The following is a 24292-nucleotide window of genomic DNA, read 5'->3' on the forward strand; positions in this document are numbered from 1 at the left end:
CCCCAAGAGGATGTAGGATCTGGAGCTATTGGTACTCTAACCCATAGAGGACCTGAGATTGAAGCCAATGTAGAGATGGAGGGAGGGTGAAGAACCGAACGGCCAGCCAAATTCCTCGACTTTGCAATTCAGAGTCAACAGATAGTCTCTTTGCTTTAAAAGCCAATTTGGGCCAAGTTTTCTACCAGTTGCAATGGTATCTTATTATACTCTCCTTCCTATTCAAAGGCAGTAAATACCACCAAGCAGTGCACGTGGGTGACTAGAATGCTTGGTCCAAGCCTTACTGACAAAGAATATATTTGTCACTTGACACTATTATTATATGAAAAGTATCCCAGTCATGAAAGATACAGAAGAATGCTTAGTAATACCAAGAAGGGAGAGCAGTTTAGAACTATTGGCTACTGGTATTGTTATCTCATGGGGTTTCCCCTGTTTACCCATGAGCTCTTTATGCTCTGCCTCCAGTAGGGTCTGGCAGGCTTCCCAACTTATCTGGTATTCAAGGTGGGTCTGAGATGGAGTCTACAGGTGAAACTGGGGCCCATCTGGATACAGCACTCTGTATTAGTTTTGTGTTTATTGATGGGATAAAGCCTTTATTTGGGGTAAGCCACCTTGAATGCTACATAAATGTCGTCTACTCAAGGATTCACATACTCTCCGAAGGCACGGTGGCTCACACCTGTAATCTCAGCACTTTCGGAGGCTGAGGTGGGAGGATCGCTTGAGCCCAGGAGTTTCAAGACCAGCTTGCGCAACATGGTGAAACCCTATTTCTACAAAAAATACAAGAATTAGCTAGTTGTGGTGGTATGTACCTGTGGCCCTAGCTACTTGGGAGGCTAAGGCAGGAGGATCTTCTGAGCCCAGGAGGTCAAGGCTGCAGTGAGTCATGATTGTGCCACTGCACTCCAGGCTGGGTGCATCTGAGCAAGATCCTGTCTCAAATGAATAAACAAATCTCTAGGACTCACCCTGGAGGCTGTCAGGAAACCCTCTTGAAAAGGATGTCTTATTGCCAGTGTAAACTCTCCTGAAATAACCCTCTCACTTCTCTACCCAGACTAACTTTACCTACCCTTCGGGGCCCAGCTCAGATCCCTCCTTGGTAAAACGCCAGTTCAGACTGAAGCAGTCCGTTCTGTTAACCACATTAATTATTATTAATCACACAATACCTTGAGGCTTCTGGTGCTGAGAGGATTTTGCCTTTTGTTATAGTGATGGAATATGTTGCCTTGCGGTGCAAACCTTTGTTAACAGGGCAAAAACAGCACAGGGGGCAGGAATTACATTCCTGGATGCGCATTTTGCTTATTTATGTGGATTTGGGCATCTTCTAAGGACACCATCTTCTGGAGGGTCAGGCCACAGGACATCCATGTTCTTGGCCTCCCTTGGGAGAGGGTCTCTTGCCAGAGGAAGGGAAAACCAAGCAACCAGAGTTCCAGTCTGTCCCTGTGACAGCCCCTGCCTCTGGCCAGGACATCCACCCACCCTTGCTGAATCAGCTTGCTCTCGGGCTACTGGGCACAGTCCTGTCTGTTGGAGACAGACCATGAAATGCAGTGTGTGGAGGGCTGGGACAAAGCACATTGAATTACCCCAGGGAGCTTGGAAAACAACTCTTCCCACTCTGTTAGGGCCATGGCTTCCTCTACTGGAGGAGACAGAATGTGAGGATGGAACTCGGGTTGTTCTTTGTTACCATCGATATGAATAGTCTGGAATCCCGCACATAGGAGACTGACCATCCCATGAGCAACCCAATAGCTCCTACCATTGGGCATTTTCTTGGTACAGATCACAAATAAGAGAAGTCATAGAAAATGTTATTCTTTTATTATTTCAAGGAGGTAATAGCCCAATAGGTCAAAGCAAAAGGGAATTGGAGGCAGCACATGGCCAGGCTTTTCTAAGAGCCTCATTGCTGCATCTCTGAGCTCCTGTCTGCCCACAGCCCACAGCTGCTTACATGAAGGCCAGGTCAGTGGACAGATGACCCAACTCAACACCCCACTGACTGAGAAGGGGCTCAATGTGCAGCACAGCGGAGGCACAGCCAGGACTCAGCACGCTGGGCGGCACCCCCTGCTGCCACCACCAGCTCCCAAGGCTAGTGCCTTAGTGGCAGCGAGCCTGTCTAGCACTTGATTTTATTCCTGTGAGCCTAGAGTGAGCAGGACGTGAATAAATCCTGAGTCATAAATTAAGGTGAAAGACTTAGTAGTGTTAATACTCTGGGTAAGAAAAGACAACATTGTCTTGGAGAAGAGTGGGCTTGGAGTCTGGTGGAAGAAAGACAGAAACCCACAGAATGGCCTCAGCCTGCAGGCACTGCCTTGAGGCCAGCAAAGGGGGTTTCATGGTACATGATGGGGAGGAGTGAGGTTGGTGGGCACTGGAGGGCTGCTTCCTATGGCACGTTGAACTCAAGGTTCCTTTTCTACTCATAATTATTTCCCAAGTCTAAGTCGCCACACCTGGGGCTGAAGCAAGTCTTACCTGTGCACCAAGCGTGGACTTGGACCCTGGAGAGATGCAAGGCTCAGTTCTCCAGTGTTGAAGGGGAGGGACTCCTAACTGAAGGAGACCTTTCTCCCCCCACCTCCAGCTCCTTTCCCTTGCAAATGAGCAGGGTGGGAGTCAAGACGCAGAGGCACCTCCTGGTGCAACCCCACCACAGTCTTCCAGAGAACTCATCTTGGTGGGACCCAAAGCCCGGCCTGGAGCAGACTTATTCCACCCATGGGAGGGCACCCAGTCTGGTGACTGAATGGTGGCGTGCAAGTGGGAGTCAGCAGTGGCACTGGATGCCATAACACTCAGATGCCATTCATCTCTGTGTGATCATCCTGGCTGGAGAGCTGGTAGGGAGGGGCTGCTTCCTCCCAGCGTGCACTGTTCAACCACACCACATGGGCTGACAAATTTTTGGTTTGACAGGTGTGGAAAGAATTTTTAAAACCAGCCACTGTGTTCTCCAAATGCAGAGCCATTGGTTTTGTTTTGTTTGTGTTTGACAAGAAACGACAAAGAGAACAACAGCTCCAATGTGGCTAAGGCTTGTGTAGCACGGGACGCATTATGTATCGAAACGTATAAACCTTGTCTGACTGGGGAGATGAGTGAGCACAGAGCTGCAGAGACCCAGGTCGTCTAGTCACTTGCAGGCTCTGCCGATGTCTCATCCTTAAGCTCCTCAAAACCTGGGACTGGCTTCTGCAGGAAGTATGTAGTGGCCTGGATCACCTTGTCTGGTCCGATGTTGTACACTGGGTGAGTGGGCTGCTGCAAGGGGAAGAACAGGGGCTAGTGAATCATCCTGGTGGTCTTTGAAAACATACACCTCCTTTGCCCCATGAAAGGCACTTCTAAGAATTTAGTATAAGGAATCAGATACACACAAAGATTTATCACACAAAGCCCAAAGGTTCAAAAATGGCCTATTTGCTAAAATGATCTAGTACATGAGACACAGGGTAATATACAGCCATTATAAACATGCATTTAAATATTTAATGATATAGGCAAATGTTTATAACCTATTGAGAAAATAGTATGTACAATACTATTTCAAACGTTTATGAAGTTTTGCTCTGTTGCCCAGGCTGGAGCGTAATGGCGTGATCTGGGCTCACTGCAATCTCTGCCTCCCGAGCTCAAGCAATTCTCCTGCCTCAGCCTCCCCAGTAGCTGGGATTACAGGTGTGAGCCACCATGCCTGGCTAATTTTTGTATTTTTAGTAGAGACAAGGTTTCACCATGTTGGCCAGGCTGTTCTCAAACTCATGACCTCAGGTAATCCACCTGCCTCAACCTCCCAAAGTGCTAGGATTATAGGCGTGACCCACCACGCCTGGCTTTAAACTTTTTAAAAAGTGTATTCGTACCTGTGATGTATATATAGGCAAAAATCGTACCCATATCAAAATATTAATAGTGATGATTGTTTTAATTTTCTTATATTTTATGTATCCCAATTATGAAAATAATAAACATGTATTTACATTTATAATCAAGAGAAAAAGGGCCGGGCACAGTGGCTCATGCCTGTAATTGCGGCAATTTGGGAGGCCAAGGCAGATGGATCACTGAGGTCAGGAGATCAAGATCAGCCTGGCCAACATGGTGAAACTCCATCTCTACAAAAATACAAAATTTAGCCGGGCATGATGGGGGGTGCCTGTAATCCCAGCTACTCAGGAGGTTGAGGCAGGAGAATTGCTTGAACCTGAGAAGCAGAAGTTGCAATGAGCCCGAAAAAAAAAAAAAAAAAAAAAAAAAGGACCACAGCCCTATTATGTAGTAAGGCTGTCAGGTCATATTTAAATTCTACGATGTTATTCTAGTACATCACAGAAACCCAAAGAAATTTTAGATTTGACACAGGGCATAATCCTAGGCCAATATTCAGGATTCTCGCACTGTAGGAGAATGAAGAAGGGGATATGACTGCAGGAGAGATGAAGAGCGTTTTGAGAGAATACTATGAGCAACTTCATGCTAAAACATACCAAACTTCAGATAAACAACTTTTTCTTTCCCCCGTGGGATGTTGATGAATTTTTTTTTTTTTTTTTTAGATAAACAATTTTTAAAAACCACAAAAACTGTCCAAATTGACTTAAGGAATTTTTAAAGGCCTATATGAAGAAATAATTGCTTACTCTGCCACCCCCACATCTCCCAAAAGATACCAGATCTAGATGGTTTCTCAAGCAAGTAGTATCAAACCTATAAAGAAACAGATAATCTCTGACCCATACAAACATTTTAAGAGACTGGAAAAAAAAGGAGGGGGGACAGGTGCAATGACTCACGCCTATAATCCCAGCACTTTGGGTGGCTGAGGTAGGAGGATAGCTTGAGGCTAAGAGTTCAAGACCAGCCTAGGCAACATAGCAAAACCCTGTCTATTAAAAATTTAAAAATTAACAGGTTCTAGTGGTGTGCACCTGTAGTCCCTGCTACTTGGGAGGCTAAGGCAGGAGGATAGCTTGAGCCAGGAGTTCCAGGCTGTAGTGAGCTATGATCATACCACTGCGCTCCGGCAGAGTGAGAGACAGAGTAAGACCCTGTCTCTAAAAAAGAAAAAGAAAAAAAGGTTGGCAGGGCAGGAAGCTACCCATCTAACTTTATGAGGCTATGGTATTATCCTGAAACACTGGAAAAGGACAAGGCAGTAAAATTTTAGATCAATCTTTCTTATAAACACACATGCAAACAAATGCTAAATAAGAGTACTAGGCAAACATACTGGCAAACTGAATCCAGCAGTGTACTGAACGAACACACAGACACAGACATACTCTCTCTGCTATGACCAAGAAGGGCTTAACCTGGGAATATAACCTTATATTAATATTCTATTAACCTTATATTCTAAATAATAAACAGAATCTTCTTTAATATATGTTTTATTAATACTCTATTAAGCTTATATAAGGTTAATAGAATATTAATAAAACATGAATAATAATCAGATATGGAGAAAGCATTCAATACAATTTAACACTACCTTATTGACTGAAACAAAAACAACCTAGCAAATTAGGAATAGAAGTAAATATCATTAACTTAATATAAAGTAATTATCACAACCCTATAGTAAATGTCATACTTAATGGTCAGATTATAAAAAGCCTTCCCATTACAATCAGGAGCAAGACAGGAATGCCCTCTATTATTACCTTTAGTCAGCATTATGTGGCAATCTTAGCCAATAATACAAGGCAAGAAAAATAAAACAGAAAATCCAACAGACTCTACAAACAAAACTATTAAGAGTTCAGCAAGGTGGCTGGATGCAAGATTTACAAATATCATTAGCATTTCTATACACTAGTAAGTTATAAAACAGAAAAAAAAAAGATTCCAGTCACAAGAGACATAAAAACTGTAAATTACTTAGGCATAACTCTAACCAAAAAAAAAAAAAAAAAAGGCTTGTCCTTTATGGAAAAAATTATAAAAGACCATTGAAAGATATTAAAGAAAAATTACGCTCATAATTGGAAGGCTACATATTGAAGTCAGTTCTCTTTCTATTCCTGGGAAGACAGGAAGGAAAAGTCTGTTCTCTCCTATTAATCTAAAATGTAGTGCAATTCCAACAAAAATCCTATTAGAACTTGATCCTACAATTCACAGGAAAAAGCAAAAGGCAGAGAATAGCCAAGACAATTTTGAAGAAAAACAACAAGGCAGACAGGACTTGCCTGTTTTCAGACTTCCTTAAAAGAGTGCAGATAGGCAAACAGACCAAAGGAACAGAATACAGAGTCCAGAAACAGGGCCCCTTCATGTATGGAAACTTGAGGGTGTGGTACATGAGACACACATCGGCAGAACAGTGGTAGACTTCAGCAAATGGTGCTGAGCAACTGGTTATCCATATGGAAAAAAGATAACATTATATCCAACCCTCACCATACACATAAACGAAATCCAAGAGAATTAAAAATCTAGATCAAAAAAGCAAGCTTCAGACTATTTAGAAATTACACGTAATGACTTGCTGCAGTGCCTTGCTCATTACCTTTATAGCACGCATCACAATTTGTAACTTGTTTAATGTGTGCCTCCTTTTGTCTGCTTCCCTCAAAAAATGGCAGAGATTTCTTAAGTAAATCATCTACCCCCCCCCTCAAAACAAACCCCTCAACGACAGAAAAGACAAATAGATTTGACTACTCCAAAATCAAAATACTAAAATACTTTTGTGGGGGAGGGGGGCTGGGGGCAGGGTCTCACTCCATCTCCCAGACAGGAGTGCAGTGGTGCAAACAGAGCTCACTGCAGCCCTGACCACCTGTGCTCAAGCAATTCTCCCACCTCAGCCTCCCAAAGTGCTTGGTTTACAGGTCCGAACCACATCTGGCCTAAAATCTTCTCTTTAATAAAAAGACACTAAAAACAATGCTATGGTTTAGATGTGGGTTATTCGTCCCCACAAAAATTAATGTTGAAATCTGATCCCCAGGGTGGTGACGTTGGGAGGTGGGGCTATGGAAGGTGTATGGGTTCGAGGGGTGGATCCCTCAGGAGTACCTTCGTGCTGTTCTTGCAGTAGTGAGTGAGCTCTCACTCTTGCTCTGGAGAGTCTGGATTACTCCTCGAGAGAATGGATTAGTTCCTGCAAGGGTAGGCTGTTGTAAAGCTAGGATGCCCTCAGGCTCTCCTCTCTTCGAATGGGTTGGCTTCCCCTTTTGACTTCCACCACTTTGTGATGCAGCACAGCCCTTGCCAGAAGGCACAGCCATGCCCTTGAACTTCTCAGCCTACAGAACCATGAGCTAAATAAATCTCCTTTCTTTATATATTACCTAGTCTTGGGTATTCTTTTATAACAACACAAAACAGTCACGAAATGAGAAGACAAGTCACAAGCTGGAAGATATTCACTATACACATGTAACTGACAAAAGATTGGTATGAAGTATACAGAGAACTACAAATACTTAAGGGAAAACAAGTTATCCATCAGTAAGAAAATGAGCACAGGATATGAACTGGCAGACAATTCACAGAAGACAACACAAATGGCCAACAAACTTTTGAAAAGATTCTCAACCTTACTAGTAATGAGGAAAATGTAAAATCAAACAAATACCATTTCACATCCAACAAATTGGCAAAAAAGAAAAAGTATGACTGTGTTCATCTTAACGATGTTGTCAGCATAAAATAACACAACCACACTGGGGAGCAGTTGAGAGCTATCAAAGATGACAATGTGGCCTGGTGCGGTGGCTCCTGCCTGTCATTCCCAGCACTTTGGGAGGCCAAGGCGGGTAGATCACGAGGTCAGGATATTGAGACCATTCTGGCTAACACAGTGAAACCTGATCTCTATTAAAAATTAGCCGGGCGTGGTGGCACGTGCCTGTAGTCCCAGCTACTCGGGAGGGTGAGGCAGGAGAATCACTTGAACTCGGGGCAGAGGTTGCAGTGAGCCAAGATCATGCCACTGTACTCCACCCTGGGTGACAGAGTGAGACTTTGTCTCTAAATAATTTTTAAAAAGAAACAAAAAGGAAGGTTAAACGACACAGATTAGAAAATAAGGCAGTGACCTAAATGGCAGCAGCAGGCCATGTTTACACTGGTGGAACTCAGGCTTAGTAAGAGTGGGGAACTGCACACACACATTCACAGCAGTCTGCATGGGCCCTGTGATTTGATCACTGGGGACAGTCTCCACTGGATTCACGTCTGAGGCTCAGAGCGCCTCCTGCCAGGTTGTCCTCGGCTGGCTTGCCCTCACAAGGCTATTGTTTTTTGAGGAAAGCAGACAAATACACATTAGACAACGCATCAGCAACTGAGTAAAGTGCTACAAAGAGTATGAACAAGGCACTGAAGCAGAGCATTCTGGGGATGTCATTCTCTGAAGAGATGGCATCTAAGCTGAACCTCTGGGGGAGATGCGGCAGGTTGTATAGCCAGTGCCACACAGCTGCAGTGCCATCATGAGCCTGCTGGGACCCACAGCCTCAGGGTGATGCATAATTGCGGCCTCCTTGAGAAGAAGCTAATACCAGCAGTAGGCTAGGTCCTCAGCCCCGGGATAAAGGCACAACAGCTCTGTGACAGATCAGACTGCTCATCTGGAACCCTGAGCTTGCCCAAAGGTACATCTCCTCTACGGTCACATCCTCACTGACGGCTGCAAGGCTCCAAGAGCGGGGGACCACAAGCTTCTGCCTGTCCACACAGAAAATGCAGAACCAGTTCTGCTCACTTGGAAAGGCTTTGTCCACGAGGTCCCTGTGGAGAAGGGGTGTGAAGCCCTGCACCCGCCTTACCAGAGCGTTTTCAGGCACACCCAGGACCACATCATGTAACATGGCTCCACTGCCGAAGTGCTGGGCTATGGACAGGCCGCTCAGGCAGTAGCAGGTGTGGTAGAAATCACGCGACCTGTAAGGACAGGCAGCTCTGAGCAGGCGCTCCTCTGCCCCGCACACATCTACACATGCAGCCACACTAATCAGAGACTGCTGGTGCAATCACATGTCCCCCCCTTGTCCTCCATGTGGCTAGAGGAGACATGGTTTTCTCCACAGTGATATTTAAAACCCCATAGGCTGGGCACAGTGGCTTACACCCATAATCCCAGGACGTAGGAGGCTCAGGCAAGACAATAGTTTGAGGCCAGGAGCTCAAAACCAGCCTGGGCAACATAGGGAGACCCTGTCTCCACAAAAAAAAATTAAAAATTAGCTAGACGTGGTGGCACATGCCTGTAGTTCCGGCTACTTGGGAGGGTGAAGCAGGAGGATCACCTGAGCCCGAGGTGAAGGCTGTAGTGAGCCGTGATTATGCCAGTGACAGAATGAGACCCTGTCTCAAAAAATAAGACACAATAAAATAGAAGTCCCATCCTCCAGCCCTGCCCAGCAGCAGGAACTTTAATTTTTTTCTTTTCTTCTTTTTTTACCTTAAACTATTAATGGTTAAAGGGAAATGTAATTTTACTGTCAGTCTCTCCAGCTGTCTTCTGGAGCGGGCTCTCCAGGGGCAGTACTAGTGATAAATCAGTCCAATTCTCTAGAAAAATACCTAAATATCTAGAAATAGGCCACATTCTTCCTGACGAATTGCAGGACCAGGCCTTCCCCTGGATGCCAAGGGCAGCAGGATGTGTGTTGGGGCGGGGGAGACAGAGGGTGGGTAACAAAGGTTGGAGGACTTACTTCATTTCCCTTTTTCTTTTATAGCACATAAGGCACCTCAGATTTGAGCTTAATCATTTAATCCACTCTATAATAGTTGTCATGATTACAGCCTCTAACACCACTCAGGGGTTTTAAAAACACTGTATCCTATTCTATTTAGACCAATTAAAAAAAAGAACAAGGTTATCTACCCAGCAATCTGCTTCCCTGTCTGGTGGGGGTGGGGGAGGTGCATGCAAGCTGAGGGACAAGACAGGCAGCTGGAGATGCCAGGATAAATATGCTCCCCATCGGGGTGCTTTTTGCCATACAACCTAGAACTATGCAGGCACTAAGAGTGACACCTCTGCTCTCAAGGTCTGGCTCTGAGTAGGCTTGAGGTGCACACCCCTCTGTTCTCTCCTCCCCCTCCCTTCCCTCCCCAGAAAGCACTCACTTGCCAGGTTTATCCAGAAGCCCCCCAGCAGGGCACTGGCAGCACATCAGGATATACTCCTGCAGGGCCTGCTGATGGAACATCCAGTGGCTCATGCTAAGGGCAGGGTCACCTGTTGAATGGCAAAGGGTCAGTAAGGACCTGGCAGATCCAGCCAAGTATTAATGACCTAGTTCCGCTTTCTTACCTGGGGGAACAGTCAAGGTTTCCCTCTCTTCTTCCATTCATTCTTGGTACAACTGCTATCTTCCCCACGTCCTACGCACGGCATGTCCCTTCTCCTGAACTTTGACGTGTCAAAGAGCAGCAGTCCAAAGTGGCACTTTCACTTTCTTGAAATGCATCCATGTGAAATATACGTGGATGCTGATCCTCAACCACAACTCAGGCAGGCGGTGAACCAGCTTGGCCGTTGAGCTTACCTTCCCAGACTGACCTCGGTAGCTATTCCCAACTGGGTCCATGACTCTACCCTGGACCTCAAAAGACATTCCCTCTGGCACATCTCTATAATTTATTAACCAGACTGACTAGCTCAGAGAATTCTTAACAGGAGTAATGAAGCCTGTTTCTTCTACTTTTCTAAGCCTGAATTTAATTGATCTCCAAAGGGAATTCTCTAACTTGTCTCTCGGCTCAAATAATTTTCCAGCAAAGCATTACTAGTAACTGCCCTCCTGCATCATATGTTACCCAAGGAAAAACTAGGTATTCTGGTAATACTACTAAGGCACTGACAAGCAACTGGACTTCTTCACTCTGAAGTTCAATCAGTATGGTCAAACAATTCTGTGGGCCACACAGTTATCAAGCGGGAAGGGGGGACAAATCATGGGCTGGTGTGCAGAAACAACTGCATAGAAATCGATTAAGAAATACATATATATGATGTGCATTAAATCCTTGGTCAATTTTATAGTTTGATACCTGGACTAAAAGATGCCCAACAATAAATCATTTAAAAAAAAAAAAAACAAAAAAAAATGCCCAACAATTGGTAAATGGCACCTGAAAACTAATTTTTCTTTCTTCTAATCTTTTTGTTTCTATGCATTTTTCTACCTAGTTATTGTAAGTGTGTATCTTGTGTTTTTCACTTACCACTATAGGCATAAACTTTTTATTCTGCTACATAATCTGCATAGCCATCATTGTGAATAGCCATATCGTATTTCATTAAGTGGACACATAAGGTAACTGTATCATAAAAAGAACTGGGCCAAAAGTCTTACATATATTTGTGAGTATATGAATTTCTATGGTGAAAATTATAAAAGCTTATGGTATTAATAAACTTGTATGTTTTGGAGAAAATAGTAAAAAGGGAAAATATTTCTAAAAAATAAACATGAAAAGTTTATGATACAGTCCATATAGAGATTTAAGCAATATATTAAACTGTTGAATATTAACTTTTTTTTTTTTTTTTTTTTTTTTGAGATGGAGTCTCGCTCTGTTGTCCAGGCTGGAGGCAATGGCATGATCTTGGCTCACTGCAACCTCCACCCCCCGGATTCAAGGGATTCTCCTGCCTCAGCCTCCTGAGTAGCTGGGATTACAAGTATGTGCTACCATGCCCAGCTAATTTTTGTTTTTTAGTAGAGACAGGGTTTCACTATGGTGGTCAGGCTGGTCTCAAACTCCTGACCTCAGGTGATCCACCCTCTTTGGCCTCCCAAAGGGCTGGGATTATAGGCGTGAGCCACTGCACCTAGCCCAAATTGTTGAATATTTCAAACAGAAAATAATAATTTATTAAATTTCTTAAAAAACAGACACAGAGAAAAAGATGGGGGAAGGGTTTTCAAGGTTGAACACTCAATGAGGGACCGTGGCCAGCTGACATTTGAAGGCCAGGGACAAAAGCCTCTCATGTTCAACCCTGCGTCATACTTACCCCGAAACCGAACCCAACCTAAGGAGACACATCCAGTCTACCATCTCAGGCCGGCTGCAGGCCACATGCTTTGATTCACTCACACTATTTTAATCTCCTTCCTTTGTTTTCCTCACCTGTAAGCACAGTGGACTGTATAGAAGATAATACATACAGGTATGATGGGACTTCACTCTACCTTCTTTTACTTATTTCCAAGGTTGTTTCCAGTTCTTTGCCATTATCAGTAATGCTACACAAATCTTTGTGAATATTATCTATGCTTAGAATTATTTTCTTCAAATAGATTGACCACAGTGGAATTATATCGGTTAAAGGGAATAAACATTTTTAAAGCTATTAATAGATACAGATAAACGGCTTTAAGAATTTATAGACTATTCTTAGCACTGAGAGTAGTCTATAGGGCTACTCCTGCCTGTGGAGTAGCCCTGCTCTACAGAAACAGTCAAAAATAAATATATAAATAAACTAAAAATAAAAATAAAGACTTTATATAGCTGCCAGCAAAATTTAAAATTTTACTCTACCACCTCCAGCATTAGCACCTTTTTGTTATTGTTGAGATGCCATCTCGCTCTGTCACCTAGGCTGGAGTGCTGTGGTGCGATTTCGGCTCACTGCAACCTCCACTTCCAGAGTTCACGTGATTCTCCTGCCTCAGCCTCCTGAGTAGCTGGGATTACAGGCAGGAGACACCATGCCCAGCTAATTTTTTGTATTTTTAGTAGAGACAGGGTTTTACCATGTTGGTCAAGCTGGTCTCAAACTCCTGACCTCAGGTTATCTGCCCACCTTGGCCTCCCAAAGTGCTGGGATTACAGGCGTGAGCTACCGTGCCTGGCCAGCTTTAGTTACTTTTTAAAAGTTCTTAGCAACTAAAATGGTAAAAAGAAATAGTACCTGATAGTTTACTCTGATTTGCATGCCTCTGATTACTAACTGGGGGGAAATTTTTCCATGTTTAATATTTGTATTTCCTTATGATGATATCTGTTTGGCCTCTATCTTCTGAGACCTAACAGTCAATTTTTTAATCTAGCTTTGTCCTGTATTTGCCCTTTGTCTACATCATATGCGGCATCTATTTTCTCCTTTTTGCTCTTCTGTTTTGGTTATGTGAGTTTAAAGCTTTTTAAAATTAATTTTAAAATTTAATATAAAACACATTTTATATGATTACATTTAATAATGTAATCATACTATTGATTTTTCCTTTGTGATTTCCTTTTTTAAACAATATTTAAATTTTTTTGAAAAAATATTTTTTAAAAAGCAATATTTAATGTTATGGGGATTTTGGGGGGGATGAGTGATGAAAATGTTCTAAAATTGTTTTCATGATGGTTCACAACTGAATAGATAAGTTGTATGGTATATTATATCTTAACAAAGCTGTTACTTAAACATATTTATTAAACTTTAGGAAACTGCATTACACATCTGTACAAAATGTACATCTATGTCATATCCTATAACAAATAAAAGACTATGATTATAAGGTAAATGATAACATGGCTAAAATTAGAATCTGAAAAGAAAACGCTATGTTTATTATTTAAAAGATTATAGACTGTTTCAGTGACTTCCTATATTATTGAAGCTTAGAAGCTCAAAGTTCAAAAACTCTACAAGGAGCTTCCAGAAATCCTGAATTTGGACACCAGTACACATAATCACAACAAGATGAAAGCAGATATGATTACAGGGTGGTAACTGTGCACTGGAACTGGCCTTTTAAATCCTTTCTACCTCTTCCTGAAATTATAGGTCCGCATTCTAACGTCATTTTGCATTTCAAAGGTTCCTTTTATCTAAAAAAATCAAAAGTCGTTCCACACCATAACTGATAGGTGCAGCCATCTGTAGCTCAATTTCACAGGTGGGCAAGAAAAGTCCAGGGTATGTACCAAAGAACATACAAGAAGCCAGTAACTACAAAGCCAAACGGAAACTCACAGGCCTGCTGCTTTCTTTTGCTCCACAAAACAAAAAACAAAATAACTTATTGATTTAGTCAGCACTTGATATTTTTAAGCCTTTTTTTTTCTTTGTTGAGACAAAGTCTTGCCACTGTCACCCAGGCTGGAGTGTAGTGGCGTGATCTCAGCTTACTGCAAACCTCTGCCTCTCAGACTCAAGTGATCCTTCCACCTCAGCCTCCCGAGTAGCTAGGAGGACTACAGGCACATGCCATTATGTCTGGTTAACTGTTTTTAATTTTTTTGTAGAGACAAGCTCTCACTATATTGCCCAGGCTGGTCTTGAACTCCTGTGCTCAAGAGGTCCTCCTGCCTTGGCCTCCCAAAGTGCTGGGATTACAAGCGTGAACCATCATGCCCAGTGTTTTAAGCTATTAATAATAATTCCTTCTTCTACTCAAATACTGTCATCTACACATGGAAGGTAGTCGTTGGCATGGAGGCACTGACGAGTCATTTGCCAGTCAGAGCATGGCCTAGACCCACGTGCTGCACTATATAGAGCCTTCTGTTTGCTTTTGAGTTAGCAATATGATCAATGCCTTTTAAAAAATGTATTTGTGCATTTACCAACATAAAATTAGTAATGCACATGGTTTCTTAAAAAGGGCACAGTATAATACAAAATCTAAAATGTTGGCTGGGCACAGTGGCTCACGCCTGTAATCCCAGCACTTTGTCTGGCTAAGGCAGGTGAATTGAGGCCAGGAGTTCAAGACCAGCCTGGCCAACATGGTGAAACCCTGTCTCTACTAAAAATAGAAAAAAATTAACGGGGTGTGGTGGCGCATGCCTGTAATCCCAGCTACGCAGGAGGTTGAGGCATGAGAACTGATTGAACCCAGGAGGCAGAAGTTGCACTGAGCCGAGATCGTGCCACTGCACTGCAGCCTGGGTGACAGAGTGAAACTCCATCTCAAAAAAAAAAAAAAAATCTAAAAAGTTAAGTGTCCCTCTTTCTGTCTCCTACTCTTCTCCCAAAGGCACCCATTGTTAAAGGGGTTTTGTGTAACCTTCTAGGAAAAGCTGTGTACCCAGCCTGTGTGCCCAGGGGCTCTTCCAGGCCCCGCCCCTTATGCTTCATGTTGTATCTTGGAGAGCTTTCCATACCAGCCTATGGTATGCAGCTACTGTCTGGAAAGATTTTTATAATTTAACCTTTAACCTTCTGATGGGCATTTAGGCTGCTATTAAAACTCCAATTCAATATACATCCTTTGCTAGTATCTCTGCAGGTAAATTCCTGACAGTGCACTCGCTGTGTTCAAAGGGTAAGCACCCTTATAATTTAAACAGATGTCTCCAAACTGCCCTCCAAAAAAATGATTTATCTTTTTACATTCCCCACTAACAGTAACAAGGACCTATTTTCTCATTCCCCCCACCACGGGGTATCAAGATTTTTAATCTCTGCCAATCCAGTAATAAAAACAAATAGTGCCACTCTTTTGATTAGCTTTTCTTTAACTACAAGTGAGCTGAACAACTTTTCATTGGATTAATGGCCACCTACTGTGGTTATGAGCAGGGCAGCACTCTCCTGCCAGCTAGTCTGGATTCACACAACCACATACTAACCTCTGGGAGTGCCAATCAGGTATTATAAAGCAGGTCACTTAGCCTCACTGTACTTTGTTTCCTCATCTATAAATAATGGAACCTATTTCATAGGGTTGTCTTGAGAATCAAATGAAAAAATAAATGTGAAAAGCTCAGTACAGCCCCTGGCATACAGTGAGCGCTTGAGATATCTCCGCTACCAGTAATAGTAGCAGTTGTAGTAGGAAAAGTAAGAGCATTTTTTTCTCAGGGACTTCTTTCTTCAGATCCTTTGCCTGTTTTTCACTTGGGTTGTCCATCCATTTGTTACTGATTTGTATGATTTTTTTTTCGAATTAAAAAAATTAGCGATTCATCACGTGTCACAGATATTTCCCCCACCCTGCTGTTGTTTTGTTTGTAGAATTTCCCTGTTTTTATAAAGTAACTTTTGTTGTCTTTATGCGAGAAATACATACTATTTCTAATCTTTCTAGATTAGAAAATACAAACAAGAGAGGAAACAAATACCACCTGTAATTTCACATCCTAGATACTTTCTATGAATTTTTTGGAGTCAACTCTTCACTAAAAACGGGATTACATGCATACTTCTTTGATATGATCAGTGTATATTGTGACTATCTTTCTACGCTGCATCCCCTTTTGACTCCCAAGGTCAGTATTTTGCCCTCCTCTCAATACACTTCCCTTCTTTCCAGACGCCTGTCTGTTCCAAGTTCAAGAGACACCCTGTGTCTGAGGAGGAGGAGAACCTCAGACAACACAGGCCTTCTCCCAGCCAATGTAAACAGCTGGAAACACCAAGATTCACGGGCAGTCTTTTCCACGGACAAAGCTTGGAATGCCATGGAGCCCTCTAGAACGTGTACTACAATAAACAAAATGTTAACCAGCAGCCCCCCCGGAAGACTCTGGCAGGTGCTGCTCCTGTTAGAGCTCTCTCCAGATTTCCCTGGGATTGCAGAATTACTGCAACTTATCCATGCCAGAGACAGGTTGTAAAAGACTGATAGTTTTACCAGGGGTTTGACCTCGCCAGTTCCAAATAAAGAGATCACCATGACCCCAAGTTTTTTCTAACTTAGAAATATCGGGCTTGGGGAATTCCTGACTTCCCTACTAATGGTCAAGGCAGAGACGGTGCAGGCTCCAGAGTCAGTGCACTTGCTGACAGAGCACTTGCTGTGTTCAAAGGGTAAGTGCCTTATGTGCCTTAATACTAACACTTAAAGCCCAGTGGGCCCAGGCTGGGAAAATGGGACAGGGACTCTGTTACCTTAATCCAGTGTCAGAAATGGTCACAACTCAACAACTCAAAGGAAATTAAACTAAAGAATGGGGCTCAGGGGTGGGGGTGATGGCTCACGCCTGTAATCCCAGCACTTCGGGAGGCCAAAGTGGGCAAATCACCTGAGGTCAGGAGTTTGAGACCAGCCTGGCCAACATGGTGTAACCCTGTCTCTAATAAAAATACAAAAATTAGCCAGGCATGGTAGGGCATGCCTGTAGTCCCAGCTACTGAGGAGGCTGAGGCAGGAGAATTGCTTGAACCTGGGAGGCGGAGGTTATGGTGAGTTGAAATCACGTCACTGCACTCCAGCCTGGGCAACAGAGCAAGACTCCATCTTGGGGGAAAAAAAAAGTGAGGTTCAGAAACAGTTAAACGAGGAGAAAAAGTGTGAGGAGGGACAGAAAAGAATCTTTTATATTTGAACAGTTACATTATCCAACTAAGCCCAAAGAACAGCTTCTCTCTGGACCCAGGGATCTCACTCCAAAAACAGATCAGCAACCGGCAGGGCCCCAAAACTCCCCCTCTCCCACCAGTCTACTCAGAGACGCCTGCTCTCACATTAAGTCAATGAGAAAGATGGTGCAGGAGTTAGCAGGAAGACTGAGGTTTCAAGAGACAAGGAGAGAATGTTCTCCAAGTTTTTGCTCACTAACTACTTCGGTTTTGCATTCCCATTTGAGACCCCACAGAAACGAACGTGGATTTTTCTACTCCAATGGTGCAAGTGGAACAAACTTGCATTTAGGCTTGTTCAATGAATGTTAACATAAAACATTTCTAATGGTGACAACCCTGTAGCCAGACATGGTGAGTTTTTTCTCCATGGGTTCTGGTTCTCTACCCCTTTACGCAGTTGCCTTTCCCGTTGCCGTTGCGACAGTGACTATTGCAACACTGTGGGTTTTCAGCTCTGCCTTGAACCCAGAGGAGATGGCAGTCGCCAAAGAGCCCAGGACAGGAGTGGGCTGCTCCTTCCAGATAACACAGAAGCAGCACCCACTTCCTTGCTGCTCCCCATAGCAATTTCAAGGGAGCTCATTCTGTCATAGCCAATTTCAAGAAGCAAAGAATGACACTAAACCAATGAAACCAAATCGTACTCTGCATTCGCATGCCCCGTGGCATGTGGTTCCACACAGGGCGCTCAAAATCCAGGAGAGACAGAGCTCATTTCAACACCTCTAAAAAAGCACGCTGGGCTTCCAGACTGTGAGTAGTGGAAGGCAACCATCTAGCCCCAGCAAACAGCTCCCCGGGCTCACCTTGGGCGTGCAGTGCACGGTGGAGCAGGGGCAGGAGCCCCGCCTGCCAGAAGGAGTAGCAGCCATCCACCAGCTTGTTGCAGCGGCCCTGGAATCCTCCTTCAAATCGCATCTGCCGGCTTGTCACCCATTGCTGAGGAGACACAGATGGGAAAGGCAGTTGTAGCCTAAAAGAGACAAAATCCAGCCCAAAGGATCTCCAGTAATCAATCTGTGGGATGGAGGGTTTCCCATCTCGTGGCTGCTCGGCACTCCAGTTTCGGTGCTTTGGTTTTCTTCCTTTCCTTCCCCTCACTGCCACAGACACACAGTGAAGCATTTAAGCCAATCCTGGAGGCATCCAGCCCTGATCTCTGCTCAATGTCTAGCAGAAAACTACCTTTTCCTGGGTTCCAAAGCAGTGCCAGTGCTGAGAGGATAAAGAGGCCAAGCTGGTTTGTAAGGAGATCTTCAAAGACTCTGAATAAACATGGCTTAAGTTGGAAATTTGAGGCAAGACTACCAGTGACTCATTTCTTATTACTTCCCTGCTCAAGGAAGTTTATTAAAAGCAGATAAATGGAATTTTGTGCTACATGTCATCAGATGATCTCAAGCTGCTTCTCACTTTTACTTGACACCTGGGGAAACTGACCTGAGGTCTCTTAGCAAGTCACCAGCAGGCCTGAAAGCAGACGCCATTCATTCTGATTACCAAATGACAACTCTGTCCATCTGTGGCTGATATAAGAAAATCTTTTACTGTGAAGATGTAAAATACGTCTTGATGTCACTCAGTGGTCACACATGATACCACCATTCCTTGCTTATCTACAAGTTTTCTAAACACACTCTACTACAAAGATCAAGATAGTCATGGGTTTGGTCCCTGGGAATAAGCAGAACCAACTGGCTGAGCAGATACGACATTTCCATTTCCCTCCCTAGCCCACCTAGACCATTCCAGCCACAGACTTACAGAGCTGCCTCCCTGAGCTGAAAGGGCACAGGGTAGGGCATTCCCTGTATCTAGAGTCTTACTAGGTAAAGTTCCTGTAAGAAGCCACTGGGACCCTTGATGGAAGTGGGGGCCAGCCCTCCCCTAAAAGCTGTAGTTTAGATTATATCCCTGTTCAAGGCAACACCTGCCCATAGAGAGTCACAGTCACAAATTCTTAAAGGAGACATAAAACACTGCACTGCAGATTCAGGTACTTCGATATCCTTGGTTGGTCTTAAATGAAGCAGTGCTTCCAGTAGGTAATGGAAGTGGGCTAAACATTAGTCAGATAAAGCGAAAGCAGGCGCTGCAGCGGGAAGTCCATTCTTCATTTCTACTCAACACAGGGCTGAAATGTTTTTAAGCAGACTAGTTGATTTTTTCCAGGGCCCAAGCCCATGGATTTGTTCTGTTTCCTCGGGCTATAAGAATTCATACTTCAGATACGGGTCCTACTTCTCCCAAAGCAAATGGGAGTAGTTTGGGGTCCCTAACCCCCAGGCCACGCCAGGCTGCACAGCAGAAGGTGAGTGGTAGGTGAGCCAGCGAAACTGCATCTGCATTTACAGCTGCTCCTCACTGCTCACATTACTGCCTGAGCTCCACCTCCCAACAGATCAGCGGCAGCATTAGATTCTCAGAGGAGCGCAAACCCTATTGTGAACTGTGTGTGCCAGGCATCTAGGCTGCATGCTCTATATGAGTCTAATGCCTGATGATCTGTCACTGTTTCCCATCACCCCCAAATGGGATTGTCTAGTCGAAGGAAAACAAGCTCAGGGCTCCCACTGATTCCACATTATAGTGAGTTGTATAATTACTTCATTATACATTACAATATAACAATAAAAATAAAGTACACAATAAATGTAGTGTACTCGAATCATCTCAAAACCATCACCCCCGTCCCATCCCCCAACCCCAGGTCCACGGAAAAACTGTCTCCCACAAAACTGGTCCCTTGTGCCAAAAAGATTATTACTCTGGGTTAGAGAGACACTAACATTTATTAAGCACCTACTATGTGCCAGGCTGTTTATAAATGTTCTTTCCTTTAACCTTCAAAAAATAAGGATTGTTGTCCCTACCTTATAAAAGAAAAAAATATCAAGCTAAAAGAGATTAGACAATTTGGCCAAGGTCCCACATCTCAGAAGCAGTAGGGACAGGGCTCAAATCTAGAACACTGGCATCATAACTGAGGACTCCCTAATCACATTCCTGATTTCTGCCTGGGAGATGGCACTTTTTCATTTCATCCCTTACTGGTGATCAGATTTTAAAACATCTGAGAAACTCTCAAGTTCAGCACACAAAGTTGGCTGTTTCAGCATGAGCCTTCAAGCCTTCACGAATCTTTAAAAAGACTATGGTGGGGAGGTTTTCTGAAGGTGGAGGCAAGATACTGCGGGTTACATCTCTACAGAGTACAACAGAAACTCTCCGGGAAGCTCACGATGGGCCGCACAACAGGAGCCTGGCATCTGAACTCAGGGAGAGGCACTCCATGTCAGTTGCAGCTGGATTGCTTTGAGATCATGGTCAGGGGGGTACATGCTCCCCAAATGATATGACGGGGAATGCCTTCTCCTTGGTGGCTGTGGAGGTGTGTGTGTCTGTGCACCCACTCATCATTTAACTGTAATCTAGTGACTCCCTGAAGCTGACTGCTTTCTGAGCTTCTTCTGAATATTGGCCAGGAGTTTGGGGTCCAGATATAAATGCTCGAGCTGCCTTCTCAATGCAATTAGCCAGCTCTGCCTAGACAACTCATTTAAATGTAGGTACTAAATGTTTACATAGTGCAGCAGACAATAAGTGGTTTCAAAATGCTGCAAAGCTCTTCTTGTAACTTTTCCTCTTAGGAGATTCTTTCTATAATGCACAATAACCTCTAATTCTACAAAACTGAAGTATAAGGAAAGTACAGACATCTGGTACTGCTCACACCAGATGTCTGCAGGACACAGTCTATGTAGTCTACACACTATTAAAAGTTCTAAGCAGGAAGACAGAAAGGGGAGCCAAGACAGAGCAGCTGCTCACTTCTTCCTCTGTGTTGGAACAGAGCTAACTCTGTTAGCCCTTCCCACAGCCAAACTCTCCTGAAGCCTGCGTTTCTGACTACAATCACATCACAATGACCTGGGGCCTGGGAGGAGGATGGCTCAAAAGACACTTACTAATAAGCTCTTCAAGTTCAGGAAACGTTCCTTCTTGAGGATTACCAGTGCAGCCAGGCCACAGAAGGTATAGCCACCGTGTGCTTCCATCCCTGGTACCCCACCAATGCCGCCTTCCCAGTTCTGACACCTAAGAAGAGATTGAGAAAAGCAGATTGAGTGGCAGGTGAGTGGACATACACAAGTCCAGGACCATCCTAGGTGGCAGAGAAAGAGTTCACTCAGATTAAGGTGTGAGCCATCACAACTATGAATGAAAAAAAAGAAAGATGCCAACTAATTAACTTTTGGAAATGTCTTCTCAAAAAAAAAAAAAAAGAAGAAGAAGAAGAAGAAGTTGGGCCTGGTGGCTCCCATGTGTAATCCCAGCTGCTCAGGAGACTAAGGCAAGAAGATCACTTGAGGCCAGGAGTCCACGGCTGCAGTGAGCTATGATCACACCATTGTGCTCCAGCCTGGGTGAACGAGCGAGACTAGGTCTCTAAAAAAATAAGTACAATAAAAACTACAAAATGTTCAAAACCCAGACATTTAGAAACAGCCTAGTTGTGTAAAAAACATAGTAATTCAAAGTATTACTCTTTGGGAAAAAGTTATAAAATCATATATATACAGGGTGATAACCATCAAGTTAAAATAAAATTGGAAAGCGATTGCTAATTCTGGTGATCTTTTATTTTTTAAACAGGGTCTAAACTCTGTTACCCAGGCTGACTACAGATCACAGCTCACTGCAGCCTCAACCTCCTGGACTCAGGTAATCCTCCCACCTCAGCCTCCCAAGTAGCTGGAATTATGGGTGCGTGCCACCATACCCAGCCAAGTTTTTGTATTTTTTGTAGAGATGGTGCTTTGCCATGTTACCCAGACTGGTCTTGAACTTTGGCCTCAAGGAATCCTCCCACCTTAGCATCCCAAAATGCTGGGATTACAGGCATGAGCCACTGCACCTGGCCTCTGGTGATCTTTGAGAACAGGTCCACTGGCAATATTTTTCCTTTTTGTTCTACTCTTTCTTCAAAAAGTTTTTATAATGAATCTTTACACTATTCAAAAATAAATTTTTTAAAATTATAATTAGGCCAGGTGGCGATGGCAGAACCATGAGCCAAATAAATCTCTATTCTTTATAAGCTACCCAGCCTCAGGTATTCCTTTATAGTGATGCAAAATGGACTAACACAAAAAGGGTAAGAAATAACTGACTTAGCAGACTAGAGAAACCTTCCCTAGCCAAAGGGTAGGGCTGGGAGAGGGGCAGCAAAAAGCAAGGTGATCTGCTCCAATAAAAGGCTCCAAGATTAGAGATACAGGGTACCTCTGCAAAGTGGAATGCATCTGAACCAAGTTTGTTGGTTGCAAACCTATATAAGAATCAGACCTTAAGTCCCCTACTCAAAGCCAGCAGGAGATGGGAAGTTTCTGAGGTTTAATCAAAAGGATCTGAATTCCAGATTCTCCAACAAGCTAAGAGGAGGAGGGAGCACTGTACCAAATGGGATTGAGAGTCAGCAATCTCAATACAATACCCCTAGCCCCATTCCCTTTGTGTATTTCACACAAGGCTGCCAGTTTCATACTCCAAGGGAATAGAGAAGATTCCTCTCTGAGGGAAGTGATAAGCCCAAGGGAAAGAGCCTACAGATATTGCTTTGAGAATTCCCCAACGAATGGCTTGATCCTGCCAACCCTCACACAGAGCTCCCCAGCAGCTTTTCCCTGCTGGACCCTTAAACATGAACAGACAGCTGTAGAGTACCAGACATTTGACCACAGTCTCTGCTATGAAAGAGGAGACCAAAACAAAAATAAATTGAAGAAAGTAAGACAGAGAACAGAAGAAAACCTTTTAAAGTTTTATCTTTACATAAAACATTATATGAAGTAAGACTACTGAAAGGATAAAATATCCCCAGAAAAGAACAAGTATGTAAAAAAGTAGTCAGGGAGTAAAACTGAGCTCTGGAAAACCAAAAATAGGATTACACAAATAAAAACAAGAGGATTAGAAGCGAAATAGTAAGAGCATCGCTCAAAGTACAAGAAGAAGGATTAAGAGATGGAAACCAGGCAACAAATTATTTTTAAAAGTCAGTCAATCAAATGTACTAATGGGATGTCATATTCTGGCTAGGTGCTGTGGCTCATGCTTGTAATCCCAGCACTTTGGGAGGCCAAGGCAGGAGGATCATTTGAGGTCAGGAGTTTGAGACCAGCCTGATCAACATGGTGAAACCCCATCTCTACTAGCAAGGCTCCGTCCCAATCAATCAATAAGAGGCTGGGCACGGTCACTCACACCTGTAATCCCAGCACTTCAGGAAGCCACAGCAGGAGGATTGAGCCCAGGAGTTTGAGACCAACCTGGGCAATATGGTAAGACCTTGTCTCTACAAAAGTTTATAAAATTAGCTGGGCATGGTGGTGGATGTCTGTAGTCACAACTACTCAGGAGGCTGAGGTGGGATGATCATTTGAGCCTGGAAAGTCATGGCTGCAGTGAGCCATGATGGCATCAATGCATTGCAACCTGGGAGACACAGCGAGACCCTGTCTCAAAAGAAAAAATAAAAAATGGATGCATGAGGGGTGGCTCATGCCTGTAATCCCAGCACTTTGGGAGGCTGAGGTAGGCAGATCACCTGAGGTCTGAGGTCAGGAGTTCAAGACCAGCCTAGCTAACATGGTGAAACCCCATCTCTACTATGAATGCAGAAATTAGCCAGGCATGGTGGTGGGAGCCTGTAATCTCAGCTACTCAGGAGGCTGAGGCAGGAGAATTGCTGGAACCTGGGAGGCAGAGGTTGCAGTGAGCCAGGATCGTGCCAGTGCACTCCAGCTCGGGCAACAACAGCAAGACTCTGTCTCAAAAAAAAAAAAAAAAAAAAACCCAAACAAACAAACAAAAAAGCAAACATAGAAAATGCAAGAGAAGAAATTATCAAAGAAATACTATAATGAAGTTTCTTGGTACTAAAGCATATGTACTTCCAAATCGAGTGTCCAG

General features: G+C 43.7%; 1 protein-coding gene across 1 annotated transcript in view; it reads right to left on the minus strand.

Annotated features, from left to right (window-relative positions):
* Positions 1–1829: 1829 nt before the first annotated feature.
* Positions 1830–24292, minus strand: part of LOC116528569 (protein farnesyltransferase subunit beta) — a 75369-nt gene continuing 52906 nt past the window's right edge. Inside the window, exons 8-12 of the mRNA XM_032245870.1 lie at positions 21286–21415; positions 18124–18256; positions 10126–10237; positions 8817–8931; positions 1830–3297 (exon numbers count right to left, since the gene is read on the minus strand). Of these exons, the coding sequence (XP_032101761.1) occupies positions 3166–3297; positions 8817–8931; positions 10126–10237; positions 18124–18256; positions 21286–21415 (622 nt within the window). The 3' untranslated portion in view covers positions 1830–3165. The remainder of the gene's footprint in view (positions 3298–8816; positions 8932–10125; positions 10238–18123; positions 18257–21285; positions 21416–24292) is intronic.

Source organism: Sapajus apella, unplaced genomic scaffold (assembly GCF_009761245.1).
Source record: "Sapajus apella isolate SASKATOON/1434 unplaced genomic scaffold, GSC_monkey_1.0 scaffold59, whole genome shotgun sequence".
NCBI classification, from domain to species: Eukaryota; Metazoa; Chordata; class Mammalia; order Primates; family Cebidae; genus Sapajus; species Sapajus apella.